Source organism: Diospyros lotus, chromosome 6 (assembly GCF_014633365.1).
Source record: "Diospyros lotus cultivar Yz01 chromosome 6, ASM1463336v1, whole genome shotgun sequence".
Taxonomy (NCBI): domain Eukaryota; kingdom Viridiplantae; phylum Streptophyta; class Magnoliopsida; order Ericales; family Ebenaceae; genus Diospyros; species Diospyros lotus.
Genome location: NC_068343.1, coordinates 12,580,151 through 12,604,626, shown reverse-complemented (window position 1 = coordinate 12,604,626; position 24,476 = coordinate 12,580,151). Strand labels below are relative to the sequence as shown.

General features: G+C 33.4%; 2 protein-coding genes across 3 annotated transcripts; one reads left to right on the top strand and one right to left on the bottom strand.

Annotated features, from left to right (window-relative positions):
* Nucleotides 1-1,703: 1,703 nt before the first annotated feature.
* Nucleotides 1,704-6,719, top strand: LOC127804916 (uncharacterized). 2 transcript variants are annotated; one of them, XM_052342016.1, is made up of 5 exons: nucleotides 1,704-1,856; nucleotides 1,944-2,207; nucleotides 4,630-5,418; nucleotides 6,011-6,058; nucleotides 6,142-6,719. In XM_052342016.1, the coding sequence occupies exons 2-5, from the start codon at nucleotides 2,022-2,024 to the stop codon at nucleotides 6,394-6,396; spliced, it is 1,278 nt and encodes a 425-aa protein (XP_052197976.1). In that variant the 5' UTR covers nucleotides 1,704-1,856; nucleotides 1,944-2,021; the 3' UTR covers nucleotides 6,397-6,719. The 2 variants fall into 2 exon arrangements, with proteins under 2 accessions (XP_052197976.1, XP_052197974.1); XM_052342014.1 differs by lacking the exon at nucleotides 1,704-1,856 and having other exon boundaries at nucleotides 1,863-2,207.
* Nucleotides 6,720-17,083: 10,364 nt separating this feature from the next.
* On the bottom strand, nucleotides 17,084-18,955 carry LOC127803064 (uncharacterized). The gene is made up of 2 exons (XM_052339072.1): nucleotides 18,793-18,955; nucleotides 17,084-18,374 (listed from the first exon to the last, which is right to left on the bottom strand). The coding sequence occupies exon 2, from the start codon at nucleotides 18,337-18,339 to the stop codon at nucleotides 17,242-17,244; it is 1,098 nt and encodes a 365-aa protein (XP_052195032.1). The 5' UTR covers nucleotides 18,340-18,374; nucleotides 18,793-18,955; the 3' UTR covers nucleotides 17,084-17,241.
* Nucleotides 18,956-24,476: the final 5,521 nt, after the last annotated feature.

Below are 24,476 nucleotides of genomic sequence, written 5' to 3'. Positions count from 1 at the left end.
TGAAAATGTTAGATCTAAATTTTCGTAACCAATCATAATTAATCTAACCATAAATTAATAAAATACAAATTATACGGACTCGTGAGTCTTTGAACCTCAAGACGTGGAATTCATTTGCCATTAATTTTAAATAAAATTCATTTGTAAATGAAGTATTATATTTAAAATGACCAAATTAAAATTTAGAAGTTAATTAAAAAAATAATTTATATTTAAATTAAAATATCGTTTATTTTTACTTCTTAAAGCTTAAACGACATCCATTAACTATAATTCAAGAAATAATAAATTGCTTTCCTGGCATTGATTTGCTCAAACTTCAAACTTTAAATTAAATGTGCATCCAATGTAGGGTCGCTTACTTTACATCTATCTAACTTCCTGCTAATAAAACATCGCGCATGCCAATTGCCAAGTTGAGTAGCTTTCACTCTTTCTAAAACTGTTTTTTGTACAAATACTTAATGCCCATTCTAGTTACAGTACAGGAGGACAACATTGGTCTTGCAAAACAAATTTAAGGCTTGTTTGGTTAGATTTTTTTTTAACTAATTTATATTGTTAGAAGTTTACAAAGGACATTTAAAGTGTTTAAAATAAAATTATAAATAAATTTTTTAATTGATTTATATTGTCGATCGATTATTATATTGCTGTGCATGGTTGGTTAAGTACTGGAGTTGAAGTTGAACTTAAAATAAACCAATTTTCTCCCATTTAACTAATTAACTGATTAATTAAAGCTGGAAATCAAGCAAAGTCAACTAATAAAAATTGGATTATGTTAATCAGCCAACAAAAAAAAAGAAAGAAAAATAATTAAGTCGAGTCAGCTTGCATGTTTAGGCTTATATATATTATTATACATGGCTTAACTTGTTAATTAAAGTTTGTCACTAGCATGATATAAATATATGTTAAATCAATTGTTTATAAAAATGTTATAGATGCTATTATTACATCCAATAATTTGCTATTATAAATAATTGTTCTCAACTATATATATATATATATATATATAATATTAAGTTACAAATTTTCCATCAGCAACCATTATTGGTGACAAGGATTGAAGAGTTGATGGGTCCAAATCATTATTGGTTGACCACTTAAGGGAAATAAATTGCTCAAATTTAATATTGGTATATATATGAAGCAAAATACACAATTACTTTGTACATGGACGTAAGCAGTTTAATTTCTATTATTATTATTATTACTTTCTATTTGTTTACTTTGCAAATTAATTACAGGTTTGACATTATTATAAAATTTTATCTGTTGCCAACATTAATTACGTATAGAGCTAGCATTTGAGGATATATTTCATTATCTAAGGCCTTTGTATATTGTAAGCCAAACACAAAAGTTAGGACGAAAATTAATGTATGTAAATTTATATGTAAAATTGTTTTCCAACTTAAAGTGTCGTACTTCAAAATAAAAGGATTAAGAGTTCTTAATAAAGGAAAAAAAAAGGGCAATAAATTACCTATTTATATATTTGCGTGTATATAAGAACTTATAATAAATCATTTAAATGTTAAAAATAGAATCTGATAAATATATTTTACTTAAAAATAAAGTAAAATAATATATAAAATCATAAATAAATAAATAAAATAATACAGCAATGATGAACGTTGCCTAAAAATCATAAAAGAAAGGGAGCCGTCGGCCGACACAGATCAACGCTGCTCAGCAATCAGCATAGCAGACTCCTCCACTGCACCTAATTGCAAGCCGAAGCCAAGGGCCGAGGGGCAAAACCGGCAACTAAAAAGCACCGGCTTTTTCAAAAGGAAGATGCAAGGAAAGACCGAAGAACCAGAAATAAGAGGGAGAGAAAAGTGGAGGTTGCCTCGTCTCTTGTATATATACACATCTGCATATTTTTTTTCCTTTTCACGCTCCATCTCTAACTTATTAATCATTACGAACAGACGAAATCGATCGATTCGATTCGTGATCCAAAGCGGAAGGCGTGAAATCGCACGATTGGAGAGCGGAAAGCAGCGATCATGGCGTGTTCGTCGTCCTCGAGCGGCTCGGAGGAGGAGGAGGAGGGCATGGACTCCTATCGCAAGGGTGGCTACCACGCGGTTAGGGCCGGCGACACCTTCTCCGGCGGCCGCTACATTGCGCAGAGGAAGCTCGGCTGGGGCGAGTTCTCCACCGTCTGGCTCGCTTACGACACTCGTTCCTCCGTACGCCCTTTCTCGATCGCTCTAAGTTGACTTTGCGTTGAATCTATGCCACGCTTGTGTTTTGGACTTTTTGGTGATCTTGTTTGTTTTCTATTTGTATTTATGCCTCATTTCGTGAGTGAATCGGTGAGATTTCTGACGTGTGATCGGTCGATTCGTCGGTAATTAACGAATCTTTCGTCTTTGGAAACTATTTATAAGGAAGGAGTTAATTTTTGTAACTTGTTTTGGTAATTTCTTAACCTGCTTTTTTCCATTTCCATTGTATGCATATATCTTCGTTGCGCCCTTTTACGTATTTGCTTGCCGCTGGGTGAATGTGAATTCCTGGCTGTGTTATTTTGGTTGCCTCATATTTTGTTTTATATTCCTTGAAAGTTTCTCTGGATACTAGATATTCAAACATAACAAATCCACCTTTAGTCTTACAGTTTTGCATAGTGGTGTGGTTCTGGTAGGATTGACTAAGTTCGGAATGAATATCATGAACTTAAGTGCAAGAAATAAATTTCTTTACGGGTTAATATAGGCATGCATTGAGAACATGTCATCGTGGGATAAGGATACCGTATGCGACACTATTTCTAGTTTACCTACAACTAGGACCATTGGCCTTGGTTACATTGATCCGAGAGCAATTTCCCTTCTATCTCATTTCTTCTTGTTAACAACCAATTACCTGAGTTCAAGAAAAGGGGCATCCCTAATGCATTAGGCTTTCTCTTTTGCTAGGGTAAGTGAATGGTTGTATTTGCACATGGCGTTCTCCTTGGTTTTTTGCAACGGTTGTTTTCACAACTTGAACCCAAGACCTTTATATGACAAAGGATTAATATTACCGTTGCTACCAATGCTCAAGAAGGGGGAGAAAAGAAAAAGAAAAGCAATTACAACCTACTTTATAGTGCTCAACATTGTGCTAGTTCAATAGTGGGCTGTCTATGAGAGACATGTCAGCAGCCCAGTGTTCTGATAAGCCACATCAGCCTCCTTTGGTACTTCAGGATACTTTAAAGTTCTGGGTTGGATAAATATCAGTCATGGAATTTGGAGTTTATGACACTGCCAGTCTTAAGCAGTGGAACAAGGAAAATTGCCAATTTGTTGAAACGAGATGTTAATTAATCCATATGAACAAATATTCATAATAAAAGAAAAGTTGTTTTTGGGCTTCCAGTAGAATCTGAATGGTATAATTGTGTTTTATTATGAAGTATTTGAGGAAGAATGTGGTTGGACATGATCAGATTTGCATTACATATATTTTGATGCTTTAGAGACATATGAAGCTTTTATTGGAAGATAAGTATCTAAAATTTTCAGGGCCATTCATAGCCATTTTGTTTTCTTGGTCTGTAAGGTGGTGGACACTTTCTTCTTCTGTACTATATTAAATGATGTTTTTTTTTGCTTGTTCAGTAAGGTGGTCATAACTCTCTTCTCTCTCTCATGCATCATATGTTAAACTTGAACCGAACTGGACAAAGATAGATAGTTCATAGATACAGTGTTTTGTAATTTCTGGCAAGACAAGGTAGTAAAATCCAATATTTTAACAACCGGACCAGACATTGAAACAGAAAGGGGAGATGGGTAAGGGTTAACATTTGGACTGTGGTTGAACCAAAATGTAATTTTATTAAATAAATACATACATAATAATTAAATATGTGAGCTAAGAGTTAAGAAAAAAAAATACATTACATAATTGGTAATATCATTTTATATGTTTGATTTTTTTATAATTTGTATATATTCATATTAAAAAGTAAAACCATTTAATTAATTAAAATGTTAGCCAAAATGCAGTGCCTTGGCAGCTGCAGGTACAGTGCTTTAGTTTACTATATTTTGCATTTAGCTTATTGTATTAAAAGTTTATATCACTATTTGCATGTATTGTGATAATGAACATTAATTATTTTTTTCCTGTTTTTAAGTAGTTCTGTAATGATGAAATTTAAATATTTAATTAGTGATAAATGCTTTTATATTATTTTAATAGTTTTTAAATGTGATTTTAATTAGTGTGCATATAACTTGGACACTGTCATTATTAATTTATCATATTTGATATATGAATGTCTGAACCAACGATTCAAGTGGTAAACCAGTACCTTGATGGCTGGATGATCGGTCTGGTTTTAATAACCATGCTCGTGAGAATGGTGTCTTTTAGAACTTTTGACTATGTGCTGATTTCCATCTTTGTCTTTTTTTCCCCTTTTGTGTTCTAAAGATTTCTTTATTTTTTTCGGATAAAAATATCATTAAAGAGGCACCAAGGGATGCTGCGCATTTACAAAAGAAGAGGAAGAAAACTTTTGTTGTATATGTGTGTGTTTGAGATTCCTGAACATCAACTACTTTATCTTTGTCTGGACACTAGTGCTGATGCTGCTGTTGTTTTTAATCCTTGTAGAGTTACGTTGCACTCAAGATCCAGAAAAGTGCACCCCAATTTGCTCAAGCTGCTTTACATGAGATTGAAGTTCTTTCTGCTATTGCTGATGGTGACCCCTCAAATAGTAAGTTTGTTGTACGATTAGTAGATCACTTCAAGCATATAGGCCCAAATGGACAGCATTTGTGCATGGTCCTTGAGTTTCTTGGCGATAGCCTGCTCCGCCTGATCAAATATAACCGTTATAAAGGCCTTGAGTTGAATAAAGTTAGAGAGATTTGCAAATGCATTTTGATTGGGTTGGATTACCTGCACAGAGAACTCGGAATAATACACACAGACCTAAAGCTTGAAAATATTCTTCTTTTTTCCACTATTGATCCTGCCAAAGATCCAATAAGGTCTGGTTTTACCCCAATCCTTGAAAGGCCCGAGGGAAGTTCAAATGGTGGATTCACCACAAACTTTATTGAGAAAAAGTTAAAAAGGAGGGCAAGGAGGGCAGTGGCTAGGATGTCAGAAAGAAGAGCTTCAATGGGAGTGACCGGAATGACTCCAAAACCAGAAAGATGCTTGGATGGGATTGATATGAGGTGTAAGGTTGTGGATTTTGGAAATGCATGCTGGGCTGATAAGCAGTTCCCAGAGGAAATTCAAACAATGCAGTATAGGGCCCCTGAAGTTATACTTCGTTCTGGTTACTCCTCCTCTGTTGATATGTGGTCATTTGCTTGCATCACCTTTGAGCTTGCTACAGGAGAAATGTTGTTTACTCCCAAGGGTGGACAAGGATTTAGTGATGAGGAGGTATTATAGCTTTTCATATTCCTGATTTACTGTAGTAGTATAATGCCAAATTTTGTTGCTTAGAATCATTGAAATGCTCTATGCACTCTCCCCCAGTGCCCCCTCCTGCTGAAGGGGAGTAAGAGAAAAGATACAAGGAAATCTCATGATGCTGCAATTTCATTATATGATCTGTTCTGGGCGTGATAATGCCTGTGGAGTTGATATCAATTTTGACGTACGTGCAATTTGCTGTGTTGACAAAGATGAACAGAAGAAGCCTTCATGTTACACTTGCTCTCTAAAACCCCTTATTGGGATTTTTTTTTTCAACATAATAACTTGTTAATTTTCTCGGCTAACATTGTTAAGGCTTGGCATGCCGTTGTATATGGCTTGCTAATTAATTGTTTCAACGTGGTGAGAAGTGTAACTGCAAACTGAATGCTCTGTTTAGGATAACTACTTAGTTGATTGTGTGGTGACTATTTAGTATCCCTTGATTATTCTTGTCACTGAGTTTCTGAAGAAACCATTTATGTGAATAGATGAGTTATAAGAATTAAGTGTAGTTGAATTTTGTTTTAAAGAAGTTATTTTTGCACTTCCCCAGGATCACCTTGCTCAAATGATGGAAGTGCTTGGAAAGATGCCACGGAAGGTGAGTCAAACAAATTATCCCCTTTCTTCTGCTTTACTGAAACATGTGATGATGGGTTTACCTTCTCTATTTGGAGAAAACAGATAGCCATAGGGGGAGCCCGATCCAAAGATTACTTTGACAGACATGGGGATCTGAAGAGGATCCGGAGGCTGAAATACTCGTCGCTGGACAGATTGCTGATCGATAAATTTAAATTTGAAGAGAGTGATGCTCAGGAGTTGTCTGAGTTTCTCACTCCCCTCCTGGATTTTTCACCAGAGAAGAGGCCAACCGCTCAGCTGTGTCTGCAACACCCGTGGCTCGACCTCAGGAATCCGAACGTGAACGGGGTCTGACTGAATCTAGTTCCAGAAAACTGGATGTTGAAATGAGCACCCTTCGGAATAAGGTGGGAAAGTGAAGAAGGGATCAAAGGTTTTATTTTCTGCTCGTGTCCCTCCCTCCACCTGGATGACTTTGCTTGAGATTTATTTTTTTAACACTTTGACTCTTAATTAACAAATATATGTAGCATAGTGAACGCTTACTTTTGTGAGAAATTACCTCAAATAGAGAAATTTGACAGACATGTTACTACTATTGAGATTTTTAGCTTTGTATACACGAAAGGATTCTGGTGAACATGTCACCCAAACATGTTTTGGTTATTGTTTTTCCATCCCCTCCTCCTACTTTTCTTTGTTCTTGAAACCAAAAGACATCATTATTCTCGTCTTCCTTTTTTCATCTTTGCATTTACAAAAATATTTTTAGAATTTCGTTCTTGCTTGCTAACTGTACCGTCTTAGAAAAAAAATTCTTCGAAACGATTTACCATAGGGTTTATCGAAGGAATGTAATGGAGTAAAGTGGTTTGCTGCAATTCGAAAACCAATGGACCATTTCATGGTGCTTTCAGTTTTCATTTAAAGAAATATGAAATTTAACATATTGTTTGATAATTTTGTACTTATTTTTGATTATTTGTATATGTTTTATTATCATTTTTATTCTCTCCTGCCCCTGCTAGTGTTGGTGATTAGAAGACACAAAATTCATTATATTAAAGATCAAAGAATATAAATATTGGTGACATGGTGTTTTGAGAGTTGATAACTCTTTAAAGCTTTTCTTTGTGAGTTCGAGAAGCATGGTTACTATTATTATTATTATTAACAGAATGTTGTATAAGAAAGTCTTCACCATGTTCCTACTCAAATATCTTGGTCCCCAAGAAGCAAAGTATGCTTTGACGTAGACTCATGAGGGAATTTGTGAACATCTAGGGTCAAGAGCATTGATAGCCAACGTACTAAGAGCATATATTTTTTGGCCAACATTAAAAACGATGTCTTGAAAAAAGTTAAACATGTGATAAATGTTAAGAGGTATACTCCAATCCACTTTATGTCCATATTCACAAATTAGAACATTTTTCAACCAACTTTATTCGCACTGTAGGGATTGGATATTTTAGATCTTTTTCCACGAGCAATAGGCCAGTGAAAATTCCTTCTTTTCACCACCAATTACTTCACAAAATGGGTGGGGCCGGAAGCCTTAACCACCATTATTGAGATGAAAATGAAATCAATCCACCATTATTGAGATGAAAATGAAATCAATGGTGTGAAAAGATGTTATAGAAAGCAATTTGATTGTGAAGCTTTCAAAACATTCTATAAACACTTGGGAATACAATTAAAAATAGTGATAAGTGTCTTTTATACACTTATTTTGACCTATAAATTTAGCATTTATTTATTTAATGGGCATAATTTTTACTTAATTTGATTCTATATGTGGTTATGTAAGTGATAAACTCATTTGAAGATAGTTAGAGTAGGAATAATTATTCTAGTGTATGATTAGAGTTGAACCCGATTTGGAAGGCATGGATGGACATCTATTCGGGGTTGATGTTGAGGAAGTCACAAAGCAGCGAGATGAAAATATAGAAGTTTAAGAGTTGAGAGGTTAAGTTGTTGGAGCTCATGATCCTAACGCGATATACATTATGTGATTGGATCGCTGTGGAAGGAAGTTACTGGAGCTCACGGTCCTAATGCGGAATACATTCAGCAGTAGGACTATAGTTGGATATCTTTACTGAAGCTCACGGTTCTGCCGCAGTAAGCATTCTGCGATAGAATTGCAGTGGGGCTCAAAGCTTCGTGAAAAGATCGTTTTAAGCCTGTTTCCTTCCAAATCAAATGGGGATGAACTCCTTCAAGGTGCAGGACTCTGAAAACCTAAAAAGCACTATATAAATAATGATTCTTGGAATATTTGGGGGACATTTTGGACGAAGACAAAGAAAAGTCGAAGAAGAAAGAATGAAACTTTGAAGAACTCAACTGTTTGGTTGTATTTTTTTATGTTCTTTCTTCTATTCCAGATCATGACTTCCGTTTTTTTTGTTCTATCATTGATTGAAATCATGTTAAGCTAGGTGTTTTGTAATTAGAGTGAATGATGAAACCTCGTTCATTGCTGGTTTAATTCAAAGTATTCGATTTTGCTATAATCTTGTCTCTTGAGTTGATTGTTATTATACTCTTATTCCGTTTGATGCTTGATCACCATTAAAATGTGTTTGTGATTCATATTGTTTTCGAAAGATTCAATACAAATTAGCACATGGTAAGAAACAACATAAGGTCCGATAATAAATAGAGATACCATTATGTCTTGTGAAATCATATGGAGGTGATCACTAAGGGTAAGCGCATGTCTATATATTCGTAGGTTGATTAGAGATAATTAATCTCATATATATGCATAAAATCAATTGACCATCGATCGAAACTTTTGATTGTTATAGGATTATTGATTTTCAACTCAATGCAAGAATTAACAAACTCGAGTACTGCAAGATTAAACCATATCAAGAGTGAAAGTGGATTCATGACCCCTAGTGCCTTCGACTTCTGAGTTTCAAAACTAAAAGAGTTATTTTTGGATTTTTCTATTAGTGATTTAGTTATAGTTATGTGTGTCTTATTAAGGTTAAGTGTGGTTAAAGTAGAAATCATTAGCCAATTCTCGTGAGTATGACGCTCTACTTATCACTATATTATTTGTCATGATCCGTCAACTTGCAAGATAGAATAGGTGGACAAATAGCTTCAATGATATATCTTAAAACTAATGGGCAAAAAAAAGTTAGTAATATGACTATTCTGCATAGGCTTAAGACTCACTTAAAAAAGGCCAAGGAAGCTTGGGTGGATGAGCTTACCCTTCATACCATAGGTATATTGAACAATTAGAGAGTTTCTATTAGCGAGACACATTTAACCTTGCTTATGGGACAAAGATACTAATTCCTATCAAGATAATTTTGGATCCCTTTGGTTGGGAGAATTCAATGAGGAAGCAAACTCTAAAACCCTAAAGGAAAACTTGGACCTCTTAAAAGAAGAAAATGATCAAATGCCTATCTAACTAGTTGCCTATCACAGGAATGTGACAAACTACTATAATTCAAGGGTAAGAAGCTAATCATTGAAAAATGGAGATCTTATAATACAAAAGTCAATTACCAATGCCCTTAGAAAAGAAGGGAAACTACGTGCTAGGCTATATAGAATCCAAAAGATGATTAAGCCCAACACCTATATACTACAAATGCTTTAGGAAAGTAAAATAGACAAGATTTGAAATACAAATCATTTGAATTTGTATTTACCTTATGATATATGATTACCGGAATAAAAAACTTTCACCCTATTGTAGTCTATTTTTTGTATATCTTGTTTTTCAAGGTAATAAATACATAGAAAGATTGAAAGATTGGTGAACACACAAACCAACATCATAAGTAAAAAATGCACAAAAATGATTTAGGTGTTCACCAATGAAAATAAAGGATGAATGGACAAAAAATTCTAACATCAAAAGTAAAAAATGCTTGAGAATGATCTAGGAGTCATCATCCTAAGAGTTGAAGGTTGCTAAAACATTCAATGAGCTATGTAAACCAATGTTTCAAAAAAGAAGTTGGGGGCTCATTATGACAACACACAATAACAAGAACTATAGGACTAAGTGTGAAAAACCTTGAACTTTGTGGTTAAACCCTAATTAAGTTTAATACGACATTAGGATTGTCTTAATCTCAATCAGAAGACAAGATGTGCACAAAGCTGTTAAGACATGCAGAGGTCATGAAAACTTGAATTTCTATTGAACCAATAGGTTATAAAAATCAAGGATTCACTGTAAATGCACGCAGTTATACAAGAATCCTTCAACAAAACAAGTTCTCTCAAAGGATTGAGAAGCGAAGCCAACCTAATAACCCCCTCCTAAAATGTAAGCTTGTATGCAACAAAATAACTGACTAATGGGCTAGGCTACATATGAAAGAATATCTCTAAACCAAAAATTTATGAGGATAAATGTGTGCTTCTGAGATAAATACTTGAAAGGAACATCACCCCTAGAAGAACCTTAATGGAGTCCAAAGGAGAATTGTCTCCTTCAGTTAGAGAGTTAATCAAAGAACCCTCATCCACAACCAGATATGCTGGAAAAACAGTGGTAACTTGAGCAATTGCTATAAGAATACCCTATATGGTCGCGACTATGTTCCCACCAGTTAACACCTCACAAAAAGTAAGAAAATTTCATGGGACAAGCCATGCAATGGCCTCGTGGTAACATAAGCGAACATCCTTGAGAAGACGCATGTGAGCTACATATACCCCCCTCTCTCTCTCTCTCTCTATTTTCATCCAAGCACCATTAAAGAAGGGTGTTCTAGCCTGTTAAGGGTCTCACCATAAACCACCCAGCCTTAAGTCATCGACCTAGTTAGGAAGGTTGGCAAAAAGCTTGCTAATTTTCAAAAATCGTTGAAGGGTTAAGAAATCCACATGTTGGTCGATCCTCTACACTAGAGGTGTCAAAAGGGCTGGGCGGCCCACGGGCCGCCCAGCCCGTTACTGTTCATACGGGCCAGGCCGAGCCCGGCCCCCATTGGGGGGTCGGGCTGGGCCAAAGAAATTGGGCCCACGGCCCCGCCCGTGGCCCGTTGGGCCCTTATGGGCCAGTAAGGCCCTTATTCATTTTTTTTTAATTTTGTTATTCTTTAGTAATTATTGATATTGGATACTAAAAAAATTAATTTCGCAATATATATAAATAATAACCATCAATTAATTTATTTAAAATTTTTAAGTTAAATTTTTTATATATTTAAATTATAAATAAACATTCTCTTTTTTATATGTACATTATTTTTCATATCAATTCACAAGAAAAATTATAAGGCATATAGAATTTTGAAATATAAAATAATGAAATAATATTTAAAACTTAAGAATTAAGATAGAAAATATTTTAAAAAGAAACAAATTAATTTTTATATATGTATTATTTTGATATTTATATATGTATATATTATATGTATTATTTTTAAAAAAATTATTTAAAAAAAGAAAAAAAAGGGCCGGGCCCACCGGGCCCAGCCTCCTAGGCCCTGTGGGCCCGCCCGGCCCGGCCCTCTAGCCCACGGGCTGGCCTGGCCCGGCCCCTTTGTAGGGGGGCCGTGGGCCGGGCCGGGCCCTATCAATGACAAAAGGGCCCGGGCCCGGCCCGGCCTTTTTAGTAAAAGGGCCGGCCCGACCCGTTTAAAAAGCTCGTGGGCCGACTCGGGCTGGACCGGACCGGGCCGGGCCGGCCCTTTTGACACCTATACTCTACACTCGGTAAAAATAACTAAAAAGTTTTAGGATGGCCACCACTCTGCTTTGGTGGTATAAAATCGAGAAGTCCACTAGCTAGGCCCCATTCGTTATAGGATATAACACATGAACCCTTGGGGGAAAGGATATAGCATATGAACTCTCGCGAGATTTGCTACTGAAAAATGAGAACCATACCTATAATCAATTGTGCATTCTAAGAAGTGGCAAGTTTTCGAGCTTGCTTCATTCTCACCATCGCTCATATAAAAAAACTTACCCAAAAGAATACAAAAATCTAGAGACTTTGTGGAAGACTGGGAAAGTCTGCAGAAGACTAAGAGAGTTTGTAGGAGACTTGCAAGGAAAATTTTCGAAGGATATTAAGAACCTTGAAGAATTCACTTTGATGAAAAGTGAAAACAAGAAAATAACTAAGGTCCCATTTTATAGGAAGATCTCATAAAACGAAATAACAGAAGGTGCGGCAATCTAGATTGCCTAATGAAAAAACCTTGAAAAATGATAGTTGTTGGATCAACCAAGGATAAAGATTTGGTAAGGTGAAGTCTACCCTTAGATGAAAAAAAAAAAAAAAAATTACCATTCCCTAAAAAAGGTAAAAGAACTAATTTCGAAAGAGTCCCCTAAGTTAGTGTTTGTTAACCAAAATATAGAGTGGAAAATATTAGATATGAGAAACATTTCGGATATTTGTCATTTCCAATGTATTTGTTAAATGCATCTGGTGACTCTTAGAAAATAAGTCATGTAACTTATTATCTTGATTTTTTCAGTTATGCTTATCTCTCTTCATCCCCCTCAAAATAAGCATATCTTGGCCCTCACAAATAAAAAAAAAAAATGACGTTTATGTTATCTAATGCATTCTAAAAAATTTAACAAACAGTTTGATTAAAATTTTGGAATACTTTCTAACTTTATCTTGATCATTCTATATCTTAGTTTGGAAAGCATTCCGACTTTATTTTGCTCATTTTAACAAACACTATCTAAGAGGATAAGTTTAACAAAATAATACTCTTCCTTTCAGGAGTCCCTAAGAAAAGAGTGAAAGTAAGTGATGTACACAAGGGTCGAGGCTCATTTACGAAGCCCACAAAGCTCAACTCCAAAAGCTAAGAACAAAGTATAAGAGCCAAAGAAAGGAGAAAATGCACATAAAATTGGCCCAAAAGACCCTCTCAAATAAAGGGTCTTTAGGAGACCCTCTCGATAAACTCCTATGAAGGAGAATTAAAAAGCTTCGTGAGAGTTTGCAACATCTCCTGGAGAGACATACAAACATACCTTCAAGATCTTCTCTTAAAATTGTGTAATGGATAGAGATAAACATGATTAATACCAATCTCGAAAAGTTAGGAATCCTTATCACTTCCCACCTATTTCAACTATAAATAAAAAGAACATATTCTCCCATATAACATACTTCTACCTTGCAAAATAATTTTGCAACTTCTTCTAAAGATCAGACTTCAACGTTGGAGTGTATACACAAAGAATGTCTTATGTCTTCTTATCATTTTTTATTTTACAGAATTTTTAAAACTTGAAAACAAATCGCTTGTTATAAATTATATTGATATGTTTGAGCGACGATATTATATATAAATTTGATGATCAATCCATCCAAGAAGGTATTTGCTCATGACTAGGACATAAAAATGAATTTGTTTTTTAGAGTTTTAGACTTATTTACATACTTCTATCAATCTTTTGATTTTGTACTCTTATTTATATTGTCTTAAACAAATCTAGATTATTATTTAAAGTTAATTCAGATTTACATATAGATACTATTCATTAGAAACTTTATGTTGGTTCAATTTAGATTATATTTCGTGTTAGACTGACTATTAATTTAAAATTTATTATATTAAAGAGGTAAAATAAATTAAAAATTTTAAAGTGTAATTATTACAAAAGATCTAAATTTTTTGAATAATCTAAAAAAGTGAGATGTTACAATGATGATGCGTCCAGCCAATGAGAAAGAATTGACAGCACTGCCTGGTGGTTGGACTTGGATCGCATCCACACATGCGCGCTTCATAACCACCGCCACCACCACCATAGCTAATTAAGCTAGCTGATGTACATGTGTAAACTAAACAAAAATCATTGTCATCTAATTAAGATTACTATGCAATTAATCTAAGTGAATTTCAAACCCTGTTATTTTATAAAAATAAAAAATAAAATAAATACATAATGCTTACTACTTACTACAATATGAAAATGAGCAGCCAGCCCGCCAGGCCCACGCTGTGTCATGGACAACTAGCACCTCCATTTTCATGGATTATCATGGTACTTTGAATCCATCATAAATAATATTAGTAAGGGTTTCTCTCCTTTTAATTTCCTAAAAAATCAAATAATTTGAAAATTTAAAACCCTTCTGTTTATTATATCATGCGAAGAGATATATGTATATATATACACATGTATATATTTTGAGTAGTGGTAATGATATATTAGTATGTTAATTTTTCTAATATAATTATATTATTATATAATAGATGAACAATAATTAGCAAATGTTGTTTTAATAAGAAATTCCAAGACAAGTAGAACAAACGTTGCCAGCCGTATTAGAGGGATACATCCTGCTTATGGGTCTATGTGGAAAGGGATTTGAAACGAATATTCACCTCTTTTGGGACAATCAACATGCTACAAAATCTTGGCTTGCACCTTCTCCCGTGATTCTTTTCTGGATCTTGCATTTGCATTTGCATTTGCATTTGCTGCTATGGAGTCTCTTTTGGCGGATCAATTGGCTTACTTATTTACCATATGTTGGCCCCTTTGGTGGCTTCGCAATAAAATGGTTCATTTGGATGGTTCGTCAGTTCACGTATGGCCATGATATTCAGCCTCCTCCCTCTCGCTTCATCAAGGTTAATTTTGATGAAGCCCTCAATGCTGAAGATCGCAAAGCGGCTATTGGAGTGGTAATCAAAAATCAGTCGAGATGCTTATCGGCAGCTCTAGCAGGACTCTCTCTGGTCTCTACCTTACAAAAGAGGGTCCTTTGTGTTGAGACAGCAACAACCTATGCCGGTCTCATCGTCATTATACTCTTCTTGATCGCATGTTTGAAGGAAGGTTATCAGGCTGCCCATTTCCTTGCTAGACTAGGCAATACCATGTTAGGCTAACATGTGGGGTTTGATGAAATCTACGTCTATCAAAAAGAAAAAAAGAAAAAAAAGATAGCATTCATTCCATTTGACCTTTCCATTCCCATTTTCATTCCATTATTATCTAAATTGAAATGGAATGGTAATGAACATGAACACACCTTTTATTAGGTGTTTCTGACTTCAGATTGTGTTGAAGTTAAACTAAACACATGATCAAATGGTTCGTGTTGTATTTTCCAAAAACAATTGAAAAGGGCATCAGAGAATAAGAAATTGCAGCTAAATCAAATGGGGCCCAATGTCTATCAGGTTGCGTTAAGTAAGTGAATTTGAATTCAAATTCAAATATTTTCAATAACTCTAAGCAAATAAAAGACTTTAAAATTTCAAATGACAAATAAAAGATCAAATGATCCATTCCAAACGCAACCTACCTTACACTTGTCCTGTCTGAAAGCAGAAAACATGAATGTCTCCCATATGGTATCAGATATGCTTTTATCTGATTAGAGAAATTGACATGAAACTCTAGAAAATAGAATATATTACAAGCACAGTAAAGAACAATAACAGGAAATACTACGCTATTTAACAAACTGCTGTAAGCCCCCAACCTACCCCTCAAAACTCTTTTTCTCGCCACCATGAAAAGCAGAATGTATAGTGTCTAAATGTATATCCTCAAATTCTAGGAAAAAACTAAAATGAACCCAAAAATATGCTGCCAATTTGGTAAGTATTACATAGAGGGACTAATGACTAGTAAGATAGAATTGATGAAGCCGACTTCACTGGGACAGAGGGTTGCTATGTTATTGATGTAATTGCATTAAAGACCAAGGCCCGAGATTCTTTAGTCCCGACAGATTACATAGCTTCTGAAGAACCATAAGCATTTATTGCCAGTGACCAATTACAACTTGCCAAAATCCTAACAGATGGTTTGGCTTACATTAAACCCGCTCAAAAATACTGGGACCAACATGGGTTACCGCTTCAACCCACATCCCAAAAATAAGGACTTTTAAGTCCATCACAAGACATGCTTGCTCTTCTCTTGTCGAATGGTAAAAATGCTTAAAGACGATTCAAGCTCTCTTGCATAGTGAAATATCACAATGATAAATTCATACGTTGAAATAGATTATAACTAACGTGTGTTACCGCATTCCAGAAGGAATACCAACGATCCAAGCTATATTTTGCTGTTCCTAAATGTTGTTATGGAAAGAGATCTAATGGATGCTTAAGACATATGCTCTAAAGAATATATAAGATTCCTCTTTTGAGCAAACCACACCCACAGAAGAATTTATTACCAATCATGGAAATCTTTCAGAAATAGTGTATGATGTCAGTGCAAGAAAGCCCAAGGATTCTGGATGGTGTTACACTACAGATATCAAAATCAACACCAGCCCTTCAGATGGACGAACTAAATTCTGAATTTGAAAAACATATAATTAGTAAAAATAAAAAAAGTTGGAAAAATATTGAGAGATCAAGATAATCGCATTTTGCTGAAGAAAAACTGTAACCACCGACAGATTTTACAAATCACTAAATTCATGGACATACAATCCTTCAGTTTATTGTATGGGAAGCATTTGCTGACAAGGGTTGTTAAAAAAGATTCAAACAAACAAACGACAATAGAATTAATTGTCTGCATCTCAACAGTTAAAACAGGACTTAAAATAATGACAAATAATAACATATAACAACTGTGAGCTATTTACCTAATTGGTTGTGCAAGCAGTTTCCCCAAGAGAAGAGTGTCCATTATGTGAATTGCAACTATGACTGGGAGTGGCACCCAGGCAGACGTGATAGGGATATCAAGATTCACAATATGACTAGTCCACCAAAAAATGTTACTGAAATCACACTGCATATATTCAGACATGAATTTATCTTTTTAGAAAGGCAAGAGCAAATATATAGAAGAAAGGCACCCACAAATAGTGTGGATTTACAACTCCAGAATACAAGGAGAAGCACAATTCAATGACTAATTATTTGAATGATACAATGCTAGCACCGTAAAATTTTGCCCTATGACTAAAATCTACATATAGCGTGAGAAAAATGCAGAATAGAAAACAAACACAACATAAAATGTCCCTCTCATATATTCCCTTCGTGTGATGCCAAATAAACCAACAGATGTCATGATGTAAAGGTGAGAGAAATCAAACAGGTAAATTTACATTCATATAAGTTCAAAATCATTACAGAGCCATTGCAAGCAACAAGACAGGGAAAAAGGGGGAAAAGCATGCATAAGAAAACCATAAATGAATTCTACCTTGGCTAACAACTTCTATCTTGTAGCCATTTATCATGACTGCATGACTTTATTTTGTTTAACACATGTGGGTGCCTTGAATGCTTGACACTTCCACAATGGTGCTGTCTCAACCGGCCTCACGCCATCACGAGGGGGCCCTACAGAAAACAAGGGCATATTGCTTGAAGTAGGTTTCGCTGTGTTCTCTTCAGTGGGTGGGGAACTCTTAGATTTTGGATCCTCCTTTGGGTTTGCTCGATCCCTAAATGTACAAATGCTCAGTGGCAATTTCTTCTGCTTGATTCTTCCCCTCTTTCTGCCAATGCTACATGTATCATCTGACGATTCCAACATCCTTTCCTTTGAGTGGCCTGTTTCTGCTTCCCCATTATCTATCTTTGACCTATCTGGTTTAAAGGATTCTGATGTGTTTTCATCTACTCTAACAACATATCCCTCCTGGATGGAAACTCCCAAACCCACCTTGTCTATCACTCCATTCCCATTGGTTCTGGAAGCTATGTTTCGTTCGTGCACCATAGCACCATTTGAAACCCTAGCTCTTTCTAGAGTAGACAAGCCTTTCAGTCTCTTATTTTTGTTAGTTTTTAATTCCGAAGTTGAAGAGTTCTTTGAAATTCTTGGGGAACTATTCATGGCTCGATGCAACTTACGAGCCAACTCTTCATCTGTCCTGCAATTCTCAACACGTTGGTGCTTATTGTACAACATTCGGACGGGAACATGCTTCTTCATCTTGTTCTTCTTCAAGTACCTTTCTTTGCTAGGTGCCTCCTCAGAAACATTTGCTACCAATTCCAAAGCACTCTTGGCTGTAGCAACTGCCTTTGCTGCTATTGCAGCTTTCTCTTCAGCAGCAGCTCTTGCAGCCTCTGCCGCCTTAATTGCAGCTTCAGCAGCTGATCTCGAGGACTTCACAATCTCCTCGGGCGAAATATTTGGGTTATTTAAATGAGATCTCAATAGGTTCTTAAGATGGGCATCAAATTGAGTTAAAGTACCCGAGCTTGATGGCTGGTGGGAATTCCCATCAAAGTTCTGTTTCTTCAATCCAGCAAGAAGCCGCTTTCGCGGCGGCAAAAGGACATCCGAATCCAGGTGATTAATGTCGCACAAATTAGCGTCCATTGTTCTCTACATCTGTATCTCCTTTGTTTCGATTGCTACAAAACAACAAGAAATAAGTCATAATTCACCGCTTCAGTGGGGAATTCTCAGCTACACGACCAACAAGTCTCAATTCATCACAAATTTTAAAACACATTTAGATTTTCACGTACTTCATCCAAGGATCAATAAACCCGCAATCGCAATCCGAAATCAAGTTCAATACACAAACAGCACGTATTAACACAAAAACAACACAAACCCACTCATGCAGAGCAGCGAGAATCCCAATCTTTTATCACAAAATACAAAGAATTGAATAGGAACCAACCCAATCTACAAGATCAAATACTCGATTCGACAGAATTGATGCGAATCTAATTGAGTTACGAGTTTGTGTTGAAATTGAAATTCAGAGGAGGCAAAGAAACGGGAATTCAGCGAAGGTGAAGGGAATGGGGAGAGTGCAAATACCTGATCTTGTCAAGTCAGCTGTAGAGGGGGGCAGTAGGGCCAGATGAAATTAGGGTTTCGGTGACACAGAGAGAAGGAATAAAATGGGTTTGCAATCCAGTTGAAGGTGAAAATGGAAGAGCAATGTTTATGTCAGATAAAAAGAATTTCGCTTGGTTCTGGTTCTAGAATTCCGCTACGCAATTCCCGTATAAATGGTTAACTTTTGGTTTTCGCCCAGCCTTCCACTTTCACCTTCTTTCCTCTTTTATTTACGTAAATGCCATTTCATTATCTTTTAATATTTATTATTATATATAATATATGTTGCCACTAGAGATGTCAAAAGGGCCGGACGACTCACCCAACCTAAGATAGGCCGGGCCAGGCCATGGCCCGGGCCATTACTGTTCAAACAGGTTGGGCCGAGCCAAAGAATTTGGGCTCACGGCCTGACCCGTCTAAGGCCCCAGCCCATTGGGATCTTATTGGCCGGGTTCATTGGGACCTTATGTTATTCCCAACGTTCTTTACTCATTTTTTGTTTTAACTATATTATTTTTTATTAATTATTGATATTGAATGTTAAAAAATCTACATTTCACAGTATATATAAATAATAACTGTCAATATATTTAAAATTTTTAAACTAAATTTTTTATATATTTAAATTATAAATAAACATTCTCCTTTTGTACATTATTTTTCATATCAATTCACAATAAAATTTACGAGGTATATAGAATTTTAAAATATAAAATAATAAAATAATATTTAAAAATTTAAAAAAATTATTTAAAAAAATAATTTTTATATATATATTATTTTTTAAAAAATATTTTTAGAAAAAGGTTGGACTCGATGGGCCCGACTTACCAAGGCCTGTGGGCTAAGGCCCACTAAACTGGCCAAGGGGGCTGTGGGCCGGGCCGAGCCCTACCCACGGTTGAAAGGGTTGGCTCAGGCCCGATTTTTTAGTAAATAGGTTGACTCGACCCATTTAAAAAGCTCATGGGCTGACCTAGGTGAGGTCGACAACTTGCAGTCACGTTTAAATATTTTATTTATTCCATCCTTTATACTCCTAATTTTTAATTTTGTTATTTAGTCCTTCAATATTTTTGGACCATGCCTCGCCCCTATTTCATACTTCTTTTTATATTTAAGTTCTTTTTGGCATTGAGCTTAATGTCAAATACAATAAATAGAATATTTGATCATTTTAGGGGTAAATTATTTGTACACTTTCAAAATTTTGAGCTTTTTTTTTACTCACATATCTCCTAAACTTTATATTTTGTCAAATAATTCTTTCAATTTTTTAGAATTAATTACAACACTTTTCGTTATTAATGATATTAAGTAAATTGATCATACACTTTCTAAATTTTATTTTATTTTATTCAAATATATCCAAAATTTTATTGTTTGCTATATTGGTCCTCACACTTTCTTAAAAATAATCAAAACGCCTCCAAAAATGACTCATTCTTAGAATTCAATAATTCGATGATCTAATATGAATTCGACACAAAATTAATAAGTTTTAGTCCACTCTTAATAAGTTTGAGTCACTATTGGGTTAACTCGACAAAAGATTATTAAATTTGAATTAATAGCAAGTCAATCTAAAAAAACTTAGAACTGAACCAATAACAAGGTAATATTTTGATTATTTTTTAAGTTATATCATAGATGATAGACGTATTATTTTTTGTTATATTTTAACTATTTTGGATTGTTTAGAAGAATTAGAATGCAACAAATTACTTAATTGATAATTTGTGAGTTATTTATTTTATTTTTAATATTTTAATTTAAATATATACTCAAACAGGTGAAGAAGTCAACTTTATATGAACATTTTAATCTTAACAGATTAATTTGTTTAGTTAGCATGTTCAAGTTAAAACTAAGAGTTATTGATCTAATTAAGCTAACAAATCAGGTTAGTGTTAAGGTTTAATAGATCGAAACTTGATAATGATCTAAGCTAAACTTGACCTATTTGTCTATTTTGACACGTCTATTCATTCGCATGACACCTTACTTCTCTTAAAATGTTTTTTAATTTAAATTAAATGAGTTAATTAAACATGAAAATAAAGTTCCAAGAAGTACAAATAAAATAAAAGTTTTTCAAATTAATTGGCCTGTTAATGAAAAAGTTAGGGTAAATATTTAGAGACTGTAAACGGGAGAAGGGGAATGGTTTTCCATGATTTTAAACAAATGTGAAAGAGATGGGAAAATGGAGAAGAATAAAGAAAGAAGAAATAGATGAACCTTGATAATGAGAAGAAACCTTAGTGAGGAGAATACCTATATTTGAAGGAAATCATCATCTCTTCGAGCAATAAGCATATTTGACATAAATAATGTTATGTGTCAAATCTAAATGTCTCTATATCTAGCATATTTTTGGACTATTATATTTGAAGATGAATTTTTAGATAAAAGACTTGTTGTTTTATTTGAAAACAAACCATATATAGAAATTTAGATTCTTTGGATATTAATTTGTAAGTTAATTATGTTATAAAAATTTTAAAACGAAAAATCGACATATGACTATCTATCAATACTTAAATATTTTGGCTTAAAACAAAAATCTTAGTGTATGGTTACGTGGTTAGCCATATTTTTTCCATTCCAATAGGTTTCATCAGAAAATTCATAAGTAAATGTAAAAATTATTTTTTTAATGATTCTTGTACCAAAAGTTTTGCAACACATCTTGATAATAGTAGATAATGTATTAAATTATGAAAAAAATCTCATATGATGGTTAATAAAGTCTACTTTTTGAAAAACTTTGTTTCATGTTTTTCAAAATTTTTGAAAAAATATATGCTTGATTTGATAATAATTGTTCAGTGTAGTCGTTTAGTCAAATCAATTGATTCAAGTCAAATTCAAAAAAAATCAAATTCTAATAAAATAAATTAATTGTTGGTTATGTTTTTTTTTTTTTTAACGTACCATCACGAGTGCCCCACTGTTTGGCCCAGCGATTTCAGCATGAGAGGTAAATTAGGAAATTCAGCAAGTAGATTTCGACTTCTAACACAATCATAAATGTAAGGATGATAAATATTTTTTATTTTTCAGGATTACTCATTATCTGCTGAACTATCTCTTAAACATGACTCAAACACAGAACTTGAACACCTAAAGAACAATATCCTTTATTCCTTTGCCAATTAATCTACTTCTTAGAGACAATTGTTGGTTATGTTGTAGCTTATGAAGTGAGTTTTCTACTAGTATATGGATCTCATGAAAATGTTAATTTTGACCAGTCAAAGTGTGTTACAGTATGAATGAAATTGTGAATAATTAATTTTATATAATTTTTTCAAATGGTCAAACAATATTATTTGAAGTTAATATTTGTACATAATGTCATATTATCAGTGCTATAGCTGTAATATTTGGATGACTATTTATATAATTTAAATATTTGACTCTAATGGGAAATTAAATAACAACTATATTAAAAAAATGGAATCTTCTAAGAATAAGAGTGGATTAAAGATGATTTAAAAATAATATAAAATAATAATATTATTGAGATTTGATTTAAATAAGTGATTGCATTTTCAAATGAACTTGTTGAATTAGTTATTTTTGGCCAGGTGTATTTTTAGCGACACTATAAAATCTTTTTAAGAACTCATAATTCTATATTATTTCTGTCTCAACCAAATTCTTATACCTAAAAGGAAAAATACTCTATCAAAACCTTAAAACAATTATTATAATCTTCTTAACCGATTTTATTATCTAGTTGCATTCAATAATATAGCATTTATTCAATACGAACAAATTCAAAAAAAAAAAAAGAGAGGTATGGACTTATTGAAAAGTGGGACTCATACATTTATCGCTTATTAGGTCACAACATATTATTTTTGTCTTGTCTACAATTTATTACCTGACTGTCATCCGTATCATTCTTCATTGAATGACATCTCCTTTATGAGCTTGGCCAACAACCCAAATCCTTAAATCTCTTTGGTACTCTTATTCCTTTTCCATCCCCAGGTCAAATCCTAGGGAGTTGGCCCCAACAGGTCATCAATAAGTTGCAAGTTTTTGGGAAATTATAATTTTAGCCTTCAAGGTTAATTAATTTTAATTTAACTCATTATTTATGGCCCTTTTCTTTTGATATATTGCACCATAACTTCTGTAAATTTTATGAATACAATCTAAACTTTCACATAAGCATAGAAAATCTAAAATCATAACAATCTTTAAAAAATTACACCACATGAAACTTTTTTGACAAATTACTAATATATTATTGATTCAACATAAAACGGCGTCTCAAGTGCTTGCAATATCAATATGGCACGGATTCAATATAAAGGTCATTTCGTTTTCTTGAAAAATAATTATTCTTATTTTTTAAATTATCTTAAAAATTATAAGTATTACATGTCACTTTAAAAAAGAAAATAACCATTCGAAGGTACATAAGACTAAATTCTTTTTTTCAATGAGTACGAATTGATAGAATTATTTTGATTTAAGTATCAACGAATCTTTTCAGGAACATTAGTAAATAATCTTTCAAACCTTGTTGGTTTTCAGTGAGCATGCAACAAATTTCTATTCCTAGTAATTTTGTCACCAGCATAGAGCAAACATTTAGTATGTATTTTTATTACATGTATTAGAAGAAATATAAGAATCAAAAAATAAAAAACTTTTATTGAATTGAATAAATATCTTATTAAAGCCTATTTATAGGCTACGGAGTAAGGTAAAGATAAAATGTAATGATATCTAAAAATAAACCTTATTTAGAAATAATAAACTCAGGAAATAAATCTAAATCTAATGTAACTTATGTAACACAAATTGTAATCTAACTTTTTGACTTATCGTGAGAAGATTCTTTGTAATCTATTATAGTTTTTTTTATAGGTAATGTTTGTTAATCAAGATATATATAGACAAAAGTAAAATATGAAAAGTATTCAAGATAAAAATATTTTTTATTATATTTGTTAAATTTATCTAATGATTATTAGAAAAGAAGTCATGTGACTTTTTGTCTGAATTTTTTTAAATAAATTTATTTTAGTTCTTATATAAGAAAAAATGACGCATGTATTTTTCAATACATTTTAAAAAATTTAACAAACAGTTTAATAAAAATTTTAAAATATTTCATAATCTTATATTAACTATTTTATATATTATTTTAAAAAATATTTTAATCTTATTTTAATATAATTTTATCTTACTTATTTTAATAAAGCCCAAGCTATTTGTACATAAAAAATTATAACTTAGATTACACACAAATGACTAAGAGAGCATCTGGTACAAGAGAAATTTTAAGATTAATGAGAAAGTTAGATTGGGAATTTATATTCTCATGTTTGATATAATTTTTTTATAAAAAGAATAATGAAAAATAGGGATTTTCGAGAATGATTTGTAAGTAATTTTTCCACAAAAAAATTTTCATGAAGGGGGTTGAGAATCCAAGTTTCCTAGGAACTTGGAAATGTTTTTAATAAAGAAAAATACTAAAACACTATTTACTTTTTTATAACCCCATACAAATATATTATATATATGTAATATATTTATATATTATGTAATACTCCGGGAGCCCAAAGAAGAATAGTATATATCGAGGATAAGTAAGGAAGGAAACAACACTAGCTGGATACCTTTTGGGCTGA

Bases quoted from the DNA above. Each gene is read 5' to 3' on its own strand.
- LOC127804916 (XM_052342016.1), top strand. From the start codon at position 2,022: ATGGCGTGTTCGTCGTCCTCGAGCGGCTCGGAGGAGGAGGAGGAGGGC. The intron at 5,419-6,010 runs GTATTATAGCTT...GCACTTCCCCAG, and splicing joins AAGGATTTAGTGATGAGGAG to GATCACCTTGCTCAAATGAT. The intron at 6,059-6,141 runs GTGAGTCAAACA...TGGAGAAAACAG, and splicing joins TTGGAAAGATGCCACGGAAG to ATAGCCATAGGGGGAGCCCG.
- LOC127803064 (XM_052339072.1), bottom strand. From the start codon at position 18,339: ATGGACGCTAATTTGTGCGACATTAATCACCTGGATTCGGATGTCCTT.